A 14,124-nucleotide genomic window follows, 5' to 3' on the forward strand; every position below is an offset into this window, starting at 1 on the left:
CGGCGTCATCCCTGGTTTGGGGGACGATCGCATAGTGCAAGGTGAACGTGTGAACTGAAGACCATGTGGCGGCCCTACAAATGTCCTGGATGGTGACGTGGGCCATGAAGGCAGCAGACGAGGCCTGCGCCTGAGTCGAGTGTGCCTTCACAATGGGTGGGAGGGGGACACCCGCCAGCTCATAACAGGAATGGATGCACGAAGTGATCCAATTGGAAAGCCACTGAGTGGAAATCAGCTGGCCCCTTGCATGCTCAGCTGAGGCGACGAACAGTTGGGAGGACTTTCTGAATGGCTTGGTCCGCTCGAGGTAGAAAGCCAGAGCCCACCACACATCGAGCATGTGGAGACAGCACTCCTCACTGGACACGTGAGGCTTGGGGCAGAGGACCGGTAGAAAAAAAAATCTCTGCCTACCACATGAGTCAGGACACCACCTTCGGGAGGAACACGGGGTGTGGGCGGAGCTGGATCTTGTCCTTGTCCTTATAGAAGAGCGTGTACGGAGGCTCAGAGCCCTGAGGTCCAAGACTTGCCTGGCCAACATGATTGCAACCAGGAAGGCCACCTTCCATGAGAGGTGAGACCAGGAGCACGTGGCCAGTAGTTCAAATGGGGGCCCCATGAGATGAGCCAACACCAGGTTTAGGGGTGGGACCAGGGGTCTAGAATACGGAAAAAGACGGTCCAAACCCTTACGGAACCGGCCAGTCATAGCATGGAAAAATACCATGTGCCCTTCCCCCAGCAGATGGAAGGCCGATATGGCTGCCAGGTGCACCTTTACTGACTAGGGTGCCAGGGCCTGGGCCCTCAGGTGGAGGAGGTAATCAAGGATAAGCTGGATCAGGGCGGGCACAGAGGAGACACCCTACTCCGCCACCCACCGAGAAAACCGGGACCACTTCGCCAAATAAGCACGGCAAGTGAAGGGCCATCTACTTTCAAAGAGGACGCACTGAACCTGTTCTGAGCACGTCCTTTCCTCTCCACCTAACTACTGAGCAGCCACACCATGATGTGAAGAGCTACTAGGTTGGGATGGAAGAGGCAGCCCTGGCCCTGAGAGAGCAAGTCCAGGCGGAGCGGCAACGGCCACAGCGGTGCTACCGCCAGGCCTGTGAGGGTCCCGTACTAATGCTGCCTGGGCCACGCCGGGGCAATCAGGAGGACCTGGGCCTTGTCCATCTTTATCTTCTCCAGGACCCTGCTGATTAGAGGGAACGGGGGAAAGGCATAGAGAAGCCGGCCTGACCAGGACAGGATAAAGGCATTGGAGATAGCGCCCCTCCCCAAGCCCCCCTGGAGCAGAACCGGGGGCATCATCGGTTCTGCTGAGTCGCGAATAGGTCCACCTGGGGAGTTCCCCACCTTCAGAAGAACAGGTGGGCCACTTCCGGGTGGAGGGACCACTCATGTTGCGAGGAAAAGTCCCTGCTCAAGCGATCTGCCCTCTCGTTCCAGGCGCGCGGTAGGTGGAAAGCCTTCAGGTGGATGTAGTGGGCTATACAGAAGTCCCACAGCCTGAGGGCTTCGTGGCAGAGGACCGGGCCCCACCTTGCCTGTGGATATAGAACATCAAGGCCGTGTTGTCCATGAGGACCCTGACTACCTTGCCCTCCAGGTGCAAGCAGAAGGCCATAAACGCCAGCCGCACCGCCCTGAGCCTTGATGTTTATATGTAGGGTCAGGTCTTGAGCCGACCACAGGCCTTGGGCCTGAAAGTTCCCCACATGGGCCCCCCAACCCAGGTCCGATGCATCGGACACCAGCTCCAACAACAGTGCCCTGTCCCAAATGGGACCCCTTGGAGCATGTTGTTTGGGGCGGACCACCGCCACAGGGAGGTGATCACAGAGTCTGGCATGGTGAGGACCTTGTCCATCCTGTCCATGGCCTGGGAGAACTTTGAGGCCAACCAGAGCTGGAAGGGACTCATCCCGAGTCTGGCGTGACGGACCACGTACGTGCACGCTGACATGTGACCCAAGAGGTGCAGGCAACCCCTGACTGTTGTCACCGGGAACCTTGTGACCAAGTCAATGAGACCTTTCAGGGTCTCGAATCTGTCTGGCATGAGAGGGACCCTGGCCAACACTGCGTCCAAGAGCACCCCAATAAACTATGTGTTGGACCAGGACTAATGTGGACTTGGTGTTGTTTACCCACAGGCCTAAGGCGGTGCATGTGGACAGGAGAAGCACCACATGATCCCTCACCTGCGACCGGGAGGTGCCCTTGACAAGCCAATCATCCAGATAGGGAAATATCTGGACCCCCCGCCGTCTGAGGTATGCTGCTACCACCGACATGCATTTTGTAAACACCCTGGGGGCAGTGGACAGACCAAATGGGAGGACCGTGAATTGGTAGTGATTCTGTCCCACCACGAAACGGAGGAAGCGCCTGTGCCCCTCGAATATGTGGATGTGGAAGTACGCGCCCTGTAGATCGACAGCAGCGTACCAGTCCCCGGGATCCAGGGAGAGGATGGAGGCTAGGGAAACCACGCGGAACTTGAGTTTCACCATGTACTGGTTCAGACCTCGCAGGTCCAGGATGGGCCTGAGCCCGAGCCCCCCTTTGGCCTTCAGGATAAGGAAATAACGGGAGTAATACCTCTTGCCCATGAACTCCTCAGGCACTGCCTCTATCGCTCCTAGTCCTAGGAGCCGCCCCACCTCCTGCTTGAGCAGAGCTTCGTGCGAGGGGTTCCCCAAGAGGGACAGGGGCAGGAGGTGGTTGGGCAGGGAGGAAATAAACTGAAGGGTGTAACCCCGGGAGATGGTGTTGAGGACTCATCGGTCGGAGGTTAGCCGCAACCATTCCGGGAGGAAAGCACACAACTGGTTGGAGAAGGGGAGCTCTTTTGGGGGTGGATCCCTGATGAGGACTGGCGGGGTGCCTCGAGCATCACATCAAAAGTGCCTTTTCCCCACCTGCTTGCCCTTGGAGGACCCAGGCTTGGGGGCAGGCCAAGTCTGCCTCTGAGGGCGTCTCTTATAGTCCAGCTGCTTCTTATGGGTAGCCTCATACTTTGGGAGGGCGGCCTGGGCAGGAGTCTGCTGCAGCTTGAACTTAGGTTTTGCCAGAGCCGGGACATAGAGGCCCAGAGTCTGTAGGGTCGTGTGGAAGCCTTTCATGCCATACAGCCTTGTATCTGTTTCTGCCGCCAACAGAGCTTTCCCGTCAAACGAGAAATCCTGCATGGAAGACTGCGCCTCGCCAGACAGCCCAGAGAGCAGGAGCCATGGATCGTGCAGCCGTGTCCGCAGCATCCGAGGCTGCCTGCAGGGACGCCCTAGCAGCCGCTGCCCCTTCCTCCACTAGTGCCTTGAACTCCTTCCTATCGCGCTCCTGGAGGGAGTCCTCAAACTTGGGCAGGGGGCCCCACAGATTGAATTTGTACCGGCCCAGGAGAGCCTGATGGTTTGCCACTCGTAACTGGAAGCTCGAAGATGAATACGTTTTCCTTCCGAAAGAGTCCAGTCTCCAAGAGTCTTTGTTCTTTGGGGTCGGGGCTGGCTGACCCCGCCGTTCCCTGTGGCTGAACGACTCAACCACCAGGGAGTTGGGCCCAGGTGGGTATACAAGTACTCATGCCCCTTAGTGGGTATAAAGTACTTGCATTCTGCCTTCTTAGAAATGGGGGCCAATGAGGCCGGTGTTTGCCACAGGGCATTTGAAATCTTAGCCACCCCTTCCTGGAGGGGCAAAGCCACCCTTCCTGGTGCCGACGAGGACAGCACGTTAAACAGGGAGTCTGAGGGCTCCTCCATCTCCTCTGCCTAGAGGTGGAGGCTTGCTGCCACCCTCTTTAAGAGTTCTTGATGAGCCCTGAAGTCCTCCTGCGGGGCGGAGGAGAGCAGGGCCGCAAACGCCTCCTCCATGCGGGGAGGCCGGTGCAGTGCTCTGGGTATCAGCTGGCACTGGAGGGTCCACCACCTGGTCGGACTCCGGGCACGGTGCCGAGGACATACATCCCACTGACTCCTCTCTCAGGTGTCTGGAGAGGGAGGCCAATGATGCTTCCGAAGCTCCAGCCACCGAGCGAGCTCCCACCGGGGGCTGAGCTGGAGGCCATTGTGCCCACTGGTACCATTGGGCTGGCCATGACGCTTGGTGCCACTGCACCTGCTGTGGCACCAGCGGGGCCGGCTGTTCGGGTTGGCTGGCATGGCCCATCGAAGGATGGCTACGAATGGAGGCCAGGCTGGTGTAAGATCTGCTGCTGTCTCTGGACCAGGAGGAGTGGCAGTGCCAGGATCTACGTCAGCCATGGGACCGCAATCTCGACATGGAGGACCGGTACCAACGGTAACAGCTGCTCCGCGAACGGCCTCAACGGGTGGACCCGTGATGGTGAGATGCCGGTGATCAATGCCCAGGGCTGCGATGTCTTGGCAGAGACTTGGAGCGGGAGTCCGAGCTGGAACGGCTTCGACGACCATGCTGTGACCAACTGCAGTACCCCCTCCAAGACTAGGACCGCTGGCGACGCCTGACGCAGTCCCGTCGATATTCGCTCCTTGAGGACGAGCGGTGCCAAGAGTCCTGGCCAGATGGAACCCAGACAGACAGACAGTCTGGTCGGCGTCAAGGGTGATCCACATGGATTCTGCCCCGAATGGTCGCTGGGCGGCGAATGGTGTCAGGAACGTTCCCTCGACCGAGGCCAGTACCAGGCTAGAGGCGACCGCGGAGATCCCAGCGGCGACTTGCCTCTGGAGCGTGGGGCCGACATCAGCGGTGCTCCAGGCACCGGCATGGACATAACGTCCCGGGCCGCCTGGAGGGCTTCAGGCGTGGACGGCATCTGGACATCCGGAAAGGCCTGTTCCGAAGGGGCCGGGCTACTCTGCTCAACATGAGTTGGAGGCCTGGGGCCTGGTGGGGATCGAGGACTGCCTGACATGGGCCTAGCCTCTGTCCCAGACTTTCCATGGTGCCGCTGCGAAGAGGGAGTCTTTCTGGCCCTCTTGGCGCGCCCCGTGGACAGGGATCAGTGCCGACTGGTCGATGGCACCAGTGGGTTGCCATGTGCCGACGCCATGGTGCCGGGTACCGGTTCGGAGCGGCGTGCTGGATCGGGGTCCGCACCGACTCCATCAGGATGGCCCGGAGCCTAATGTCCCTTTCTCTTTTGGTCTGAGGCTTAAACGACTTGCAAATCTTGCACCTTTCGCCGATATAGGTTTCTCCCAAACAGCGCAAACAGTTTGCATGCGGGTCACTTCTTGGAATAGAACGCCTACAAGAGCTACGAGACTTAAACCCCAGGGCGTGGGGCATGCCCCGGCTCACTGACTAACTAAACTACAGTTATCAACACTGGACGAATGAACAGTTCTGGGAACAAGCTACAGCAAAGCTGGAGCAGAGCAGTTCCAACGCACCTTCACTGGTGGCAAGAAGAAACTGAGGGTGGGGGAAGCGCGCAGCTCCCCTTATACTGCGCCAGGCAGGCGCCGCTTCAGGGGGTGCTCCCCCGCAATCAGTACTGCTAGGGGGGAAACTTCTGGCACCAGTGCACGTGGCGAGCACGCACACCTATTGTGGAATACACATGAGCAATCACTTGAAGAAGAAAAACAGTTATTATGTGTCTTCAGTCAATGGCAGCTTGGGTAAGTCAACAGTAATATCAAGCTTAAAAAGAAAAGGCACTTCCAGAGGTTCCTAGTAAGATGAACACATGCTGATCATTTTAACCCTTTTTACAGTAGTTTTACATCTTCACTTGCTAGATGATTCATAGATACTAAGGCCAGAAGGGACCACTGGGATAACCTAGTCTAAGAGCCTGTACAGCCTAGGCCATAGAACTTCCCCATTCCCCAAATATTCTAAAGCATATCTTTTAGAAAAACATCTAATCTTGATTTTAAAATTGCCAGTGTTGGAGAATTAATACAGGTATGTAGTTAATTTTAATTTTCTGCTTCTGAGACAACACACTGGTATCCAATGAAATCAATCAACTAGAAAAACATGTCCACCCATCTGATGGTCACATCAGCCTCCAAGTGAACAAACCCTGCCTACCTAAACTAAACCAGTAAAAAGAAAAGGAGTACTTGTGGCACCTTAGAGACTAACCAATTTATTTGAGCATAAGCTTTCGTGAGCTACAGCTCACTTCATCGGATGCATACTGTGGAAAGTGTAGAAGATCTTTTTATATACACACAAAGCATGAAAAAATACTTCCTCCCACCCCACTCTCCTGCTGCTAATAGCTTATCTAAAGTGATCACTCTCCTTACAATGTGTATGATAATCAAGGTGGGCCATTTCCAGCACAAATCCAGGGTTTAACAAGAACGTCGGCGCGGGGGGGGGGGGGAGGGGGGGCGCGCGCGGGAGGAACAGGTTACCTTGCATAATGACTTACATTATGCAAGGCAACCTATTTCCCCTTGTTTTTTCCTCCCCCCCCCGACGTTCTTGTTAAACCCTGGATTTGTGCTGGAAATGGCCCACCTTGATTATCATACACATTGTAAGGAGAGTGATCACTTTAGATAAGCTATTAGCAGCAGGAGAGTGGGGTGGGAGGAAGTATTTTTTCATGCTTTGTGTGTATATAAAAAGATCTTCTACACTTTCCACAGTATGCATCCGATGAAGTGAGCTGTAGCTCACAAAAGCTTATGCTCAAATAAATTGGTTAGTCTCTAAGGTGCCACAAGTACTCCTTTTCTTTTTGCGAATACCGACTAACACGGCTGTTACTCTTAAACCAGTAATGAGACTCAGCAGATTAACTGAATCAAGCTTTGCTAGTTGAATCACAGCTGAAGTCATAAGGCTCAATTCACACTATGGTCTATGACAGTTTTTGCCAGCGTAGACCCTAAAAGAAAACAGCCCTAGCAGAATATTTGCAAGAGGGTGGCATCAAAGCATGTTCCGTGCACCAACTGTAGGAGTTCCAAGCAGCCCCCAAAATAGGCAGGGCTAGCCAGAGAAGGGGCCTGGCTCTATGACTGAACCGACTGGGCATATAACTGTCAGCAGATTTTAAGGCTAAGTCCACTCAGGTGGAAAACTCTGATGGAATTTGAAAGGAGCCAGGCTAGCACATGATGCTGTAATGATCACCTCCCTACACCCGACAGAGTAAATTATTTAGCAGGAAAGGTTAAGGTATCAAACCTTTGGTGAGAGCTTAGCAAAGCCAAAGCTCCCAGCAAACTCCACTTCTCTGAAGTTACATAAGAGAAACCAATGGAAATACATGATCAGAGCAGGCTACCAAGAAAGCAGCTTCATAAAAAAGAAAAAAAGTGACCTACCCTATGATATCGACCACTTGATGGAGCTCAGAGTCGATCATCATGAAAAAGGAAATTGGCTCCCACAGGTTATCACTGGCTACAATCCTCACCTGCTGCAGACTTCGTTTATCCAAGGTGTACCTTAAGAGCTTTTTTAAGAAAAAAGGGAAAGAAAAAAAAAGTTGTGTCATACTGGCACAAATCCAGGTTTGGAACAGAAAGCGGCTTTGCTTGGTTACCAAATGAACTTTTTACAATTTTTAAAAAATTATCTTCCTTTTACACCTCCATACAGAACAGTTATGTCAAGAGTATACTTAGCAAAAAGAATGTCAACCATAAGCTGGTGATCAAAATAGACAACATGTTCTTCTATCATGTCAAGCCCCAAAGTTCAGTTAGTCCAAGATTGCACAGTACATAAGGGAGGTATGGAAAATGAAAAACATTTTATTCTCATTTTCCTACATACATGCAGAGTGTAGATAAAGTTCGACAAGGCAAAGGCAACTACATTTCATGACAGAGTCTATTTGCAGATCAGTAACTTACAAAATGTCAGTAGTTTGAGTGTGCAGTTACAAAGAATACAAACAGAAAAGCATGGACAAGTCTGATCCAAAAGGTATACAACATTTCTGAACATAAAGCAAATATTTCATAATAAAACACAATGAAGAACAACTGCATCACCAGCGGACTGTTTCAGTTTAAAAACTGAAGCTACAGAACACAGATAAGGTTTACAGTCCACATTGGGGGTATGCAAGAAATTACTCTTATGGAAGTTTTTGTTTCAGAAACAAAGCAAGCTGCTATCAGATAATACTGTACTTGTTAAAGTCATATTTAGATGACTAAGGAGTAAGCACTTTCCAGGACATTCTATTGTTTACATGATACACACGTATAACTTGCTGCCTTCAAAACTACTGTACCATTAACATCATATTAGAGTCAAGAACACAAAAACTCTAAATACGGAAAATCTAAAAGCAGATGTTTCTCCTGCAACACTAATTCATCCACTTCGCATAGCATTTATTTTGTGGTACATATTAAACATCATGACAGGACTAAAGTTTGACAAGAAAAACAGGTACAGAAAATGCTACATGCAGAAAGCCAAAGACAGCTTAGTTACACCTTTGTAATGATCAGAATCTGAACCAGTATACCACAGGACAGAGCTAACAGCAGATAATATCAGATTAAGATTTACTGACTTTTCAGTTCTTATTTTCTCAGCCTTAATGTGATGATATTGCTTCTCATGCACATCACAAAACTAGCAAAGTAGAATGCTGAACACTACAATCTCTTGAATTGGCTTCCTTCAAACTTGGATTATTTTATGTCTCAACATAAAATGTAAATAAACCCAGATTGAACTGTCTAGCCTCTGTTCTTTTCGAGCTATTCTGATTTACAGGAAATGTTGCATGGTCCAGAAAGGAAAACAAGAGTTCATTAGCAGGAATTTCCAAAGTTCTACCCTAGCTCTGCCACTGATCCAGCATGTGATATTGGTCAAGTCACTTCACTTCAGTCTGAGTTTCTCCAACTGTAGCAGGGATAGTAATAGCTGCCTACCTCACAGGAAGCAAGGCGGGAATTAGCTAGACATTATCTTCAGACTAGACATGGCCTTTGAGATCACTATTAAGAAGCTACTATCTTGGATATACCATCACCTCATACAAGCAGGAGTCAGGATATCAAACAAATCCCTTGTTTCCAGGAGGGCCATTCAATTATGGGTCATTCTCAAAGACTCTTGGTTCCCACTAAATTGCAAACTATATCTAATGAAAGACTATTGTCATCAACAAACCAAGTTACTATGATCATAGCTAAAATCCCTCCTCAACAGCAACTTTTTTCTCACTGATGAGAAATCATACCATGATATTGGGTGACTTGTGTCCTCTGAGAGAAGACCAGAACCTGAAGCATCATTATCTCCCCTACAGAACACCAAGGGCCATGAGGCGTTACCATTGACTTCTAAGGGGCAGGCTTAATTGTGCACGGATTTCTAAAGAGCATGATCATCACAGACCATAATTTAGAATCATAGAATATCAGGGTTGGAAGGGACCTCAGGAGGTCATCTGGTCCAACCGCTGCTCAAAGCAGGACCAATCCCGAACTAAACCATCCTAGCCAGGGCTCTGTCAAGCCTGACCTTAAAAACCTCTAAGGAAGGAGATTCTACCCCATCTCTAGGTAACCCATTCCAGTGCTTCACCACCCTCCTAGTAAAAAAGTTTTTCCTAATATCCAACCTAGACCTCCCCCACTGCAACTTGAGACCATTACTCCTTATTCTGTCATCTGGTACCACTGAGAACAGCCTAGATCCATTCCCTTTCAGGTAGTTGAAAGCACTATCAAATCCCCCCTCATTCTTCTCTTCTGCAGACTAAATAATCCCAGTTCCCTCAGCCTCTCCTCATAAGCCATGTGCTCCAGCCCCCTAATCATTTTTGTTGCCCTCCGCTGGACTCTCTCCCATTTTTCCACATCCTTCTTGTAGTGTGGGGCCCAAAACTGGACACAGTACTCCAGATGAGGCTTCACCAATGTTGAATAGAGGGGAATGATCAGGTCCCTCGATCCGCTGGCAATGCTCCTACTTAAACAGCCCAAAATGCCGTTAGCCTTCTTGGCAACAAGGGCACACTGTTGACTCATATCCAGCTTCTTATCCACTGTAACCCCTCGGTCCTTTTCTGCAGAACTGCTGCCTAGCCACTCAGTCCCTAGGCTGTAGCAGTGCATGGGATTCTTCCCTCCGAAGTGCAGGACTCTGCACTTGTCCTTGTTGAACTTCATCAGATTTCTTTTGGCCCAATCCTCTAATTTGTCTAGGGCCCTCTGTATCCTATCCCTACCCTCCAGTATCTATCACTCCTCCCAGTTTAGAGCCATCTGCAAAACTTGCTGAGGGTGCAATCCACACCATCCTCCAGATCATTTATGAAGATATTGAACAAAACCGGCCCCAGGACCGACCCTTGGGGCACTTCACTTGATACTAGCTGCCAACTAGACATGGAGCCATTGATACCTGTTAAGCCCGACAATCTAGCCAGCTTTTTATCCACCTTATAGTCTATTTATCCAGCCTATAGTTCTTTAACTTGCTGGCAAGAATACTATAGGAGCCCATATCTAAAGCTTTTCTAAATTCAAGGAATAACATGTCCACTGCTTTCCCCTCATCCACAGAGCCAGTTATCTCATCATATTTGAGCCAACGCTTTTTAAAAATCAGATTGGAGACAAGAAAACTTTTTCAATGACAAGAAATAGCTCTCACTTCCGGATATATATTCACACTATCCAATGGGCAACATTTAAAATTAACTCCTAGTTACAAAAATACATAATTAAGTTTATCTAAGTTCCTTATGCTCACTGTATGTACTTATAGAATAAGGATTAGAAGAGACATCCTAGAATGCCCTCAACATTTTATATTTGTTTTATTAGCATATGAAGCAGGGGCTCCCTGTTGACTGAGTTTGCCCTTTGGAAACATGGCAAAAAATGTGAGCCTGAAACATGACACACATTGTGGGAGACTGCTGAAAAAATAGTAAGTACCTTTGATTTTTGTAAAAACGAGGAGTCCTTGTGGCACCTTAGAAACTAAAATTTATTTGGGCATAAGCTTTCATGGGCTATAACCCACTTCATCAGATGCATGGAGTGGAAAATACAGTAGGCAGGTATAAATACACAGCACATGAAAAGATGGGAGTTGCCTTACCAAGCGGGGGGTCAGTGCTAACAAGAACATCTAAGGTGGCTGTGTAACAGGACTGGTCAGAGGAGATTACACAAGGTGAAAGATGGCTAAGGAATAATAAGAATTTTAGGGGACAGAAAAGGAAAGGACAGAATATAGAAATGCAGAGAATGAAGCAAATTTGGCTCGAGACTGGACATGGAGAGAGATGTAGAGGTTAGTTGAAAGACAAGACACAGATGACTACAGGACATAAAACTCACCGCTACTGGCACTCTTGTTGACAGTGTCAAACAGAGGCCAAAGATTTAATAAGCCTAAAACCGAACTACCCTCCATTATCCTCAATCAGTTAGGCCTATTGGTAGGTCATAGTCTAAAACTTGTGTTGTCTCTGCTTATCTTGTGGATATACAGAGGACTTCAGTTTTCAAATGTATTAATCCAGAAAGTTTCATAAACAAAGTCACATCTAAAAGTAAAAAATATCCTTTAAAGCACTGTGACTTGCAGATTTTGAAGTTTTACCTACACTATACAAGTTATAAAGGACAAAAGTTTCCTATGTAACAACTAACTCCATGTAATATGTTGAATATTCTCAGGATTACATTTTTAAAGCACCATATCCCAGATAGTTAACATTCAGAAGCTCAACATGTCGGAAAGCTACTTTCGTTATAAAGTCTCCATTCTCAGGTAGCATGGCACTGCACTATAGAAAGAGCACATATAACAGTTCAATGGAGACTCCTTCCACTCACTTGAAGATTAGTTTATATAAGCTCTTTAAAGAATTTCTTGCAAAATCTTATGGACAGATAAAGTGGAGAGTAACTGGACTAAAACAGTAGTATGTGGGAATATTTCTTCCCCTGAAGAAGCTGCAATATTCCTGGGATTACACAGCAACAGAAGTCCAGCCTAGAAATACAAATAGCTGATAAGCAGCCAGTCCTAAAATATAAAAACTATCAGTAACTAGACCATCAGTGAGAAAGATCGTGACTCATTCAATAGCTTAGAACAGTATTATGGATGACCAGTGTTTACAGAACAGGTGACCTTCACTAAAACAGATTCACACAACTCTAGAATAACTTTCTGCCAGCGATTCCAAAGTAAATCTTCCTAAAATTCTGGGGAGTTTTCCTTTTCTGAACATAGGGAAGTAATTCAGTTAGAGTAACTAATCTAACTTCACATGCTAAAAACGGAGCATAATGAAACATTAAGCAATTCTAATCAAACTGATCTGCACTGTATCTAACTCAAGGTTTCAAACACACAGGATGATATTAGACCAAAAAGCAATAATATGTATCCAGGAAATGTTTCAACAGGCAAGTGCACAACAGAGAGTCCATACACGTCATGTATTTTCCAAGTGATCAGGAATGCAAGGTGGGTGCTCTGCCAGATGCCAAAGAACTTCTATCAGCAGGGGTGCCAGAACAATTTTTATACTGGGGGTGCTGAGAGCCATTGAACCAAACTCTGAACCCTGTATATAATGGAAACCACTTCAAGCCAGGGGGTACAGCAGCACCCCCCACATCCCTAGTTCCAGCACCTATGTCTATCAGTGTCTGTTTGGCATTTCTAAGGTGACAAACCAAAGACCATTCTCAAACTTGCCAGTCAATCATTCTTGAACATTGCTGTGATACTCACTACGGTCTCAATTCTGCACTCATTGAAGTCAATGTCAAAACTCCTACTGATTTTAACGGTTGCAGGATCAGGCCTTGAAAGAGTTTTCAATTAATATTACCCCTATGGAAAAGTCCTATGCAATTTAACAGGGGTGAAGCCAATAGGGTTCTATATAGGTTTTTAGAGTAGCTTCTAGAATTTAACAAAGAATAAATTCCTTTTTCTAGGTTGTTTAAACCATACTATACAGTTCTTTAGCAGGGATGCAAGTCTTATAACATTGTCTGAGATGGTTAAAAAACAAGAAAAGTTACAGAATTTAATGGAAAATAGGACTTTTCCACAAGGGTAGAAAACATTTCCCAAAAGCATATTTTGAACTTGTAATCAGGAGTTTTCATGCCAGAAACCTGATTCTAAAGCTTACACTCCTAATTAGGATTATTCATTCCTCAGCTTACAGAAGTTGTTAAGGTGTACTCAGTTTTAGACAAGAAAAAAATAACAGTTTTTCCTGGCTAATACAGCGTGTGGAGTATAGTGTGATACAGAAGTTTTATCTGCATGAATCAGGTGAGGCTGCATTACTCACGAGAGCAAAAGCCATAAGGGAGGTCATTCCAAGTTCATGTCGATAAAAATCTTTAACAGTATATCACACCATCACCTATCCTGAATGTGCTACACGTTATAGAAAAAAATATTTTGAATGTTTTTAATCCCTCCAAATGTAAAGCCAGACTTCATTAGTAACTGCATTCCTTCTGAGCTCTGCACATTTGAAACACAGAAAATGACACATACAACATGGCACATTTAAAAGTCAGATCTCAGGTCTTTCATGGGCTAGAGTAAGCACTAGGAATCTTCTCTAATAATTGGTACAGCACTTCCATTTCAAGCCCTGAAGTGTTGTTGCAAGATACCAGATCACAAATCTCTACCTCAGCAAAGATGGAATATTACCAATTCAGCGGTGTAATTTTTTTTCAGCAAGAGGAGGGGAGTGAGCCAGAAGAACACTATTTCTGTGACAACTGGACTTTTAAATATGATAGCTGATTTAAGGACATGTCTACAATGCCCAGAAGTTCGGACTAAGGAGGGTGCAAACAGCAGTGCACACCAACCTGTGCAGTAACTTCTCCATGTAGATGCTGCAGGTGCGAATTTAAAGGTCGAAGATGCTGATTTGAAACATCAGAATAAGTACCAGGGACACAGAATGGTGGGCAAAATGAGTAGCATGGTAAATATAATGATATCACCATGTGAGTATCATATATTCCTTACAGAAAAGATGTTGTTAATCCTGTTATTTGTAACTACTTATCCCAGAGATTGTTAAACCTCTGATTTTTTTTTTTTTTTTTAATATATGAGTTACATTGTCCTCCCTCTTTACTTTTGTTTTCTACTTAACGATATAAG

The 14,124-nt window shown here is 47.4% G+C and overlaps 1 protein-coding gene across 3 annotated transcripts in view; it reads right to left on the minus strand.

Moving 5' to 3' along the window:
* Positions 1-14,124, minus strand: part of GALC (galactosylceramidase) — a 61,169-nt gene that overhangs the window by 30,177 nt on the left and 16,868 nt on the right. For all 3 annotated transcript variants that reach the window (XR_006291563.1, XM_007055933.4, XM_043548750.1), the window contains exon 7: positions 7,299-7,429. Coding sequence is in view for 2 of the 3 variants with exons in the window: in XM_007055933.4 (XP_007055995.2) it covers positions 7,299-7,429 (131 nt within the window). In the remaining variant the exon portion in view is untranslated. The remainder of the gene's footprint in view (positions 1-7,298; positions 7,430-14,124) is intronic.

This window comes from Chelonia mydas, chromosome 6, assembly GCF_015237465.2.
Source record: "Chelonia mydas isolate rCheMyd1 chromosome 6, rCheMyd1.pri.v2, whole genome shotgun sequence".
Taxonomy (NCBI): Eukaryota; Metazoa; Chordata; order Testudines; family Cheloniidae; genus Chelonia; species Chelonia mydas.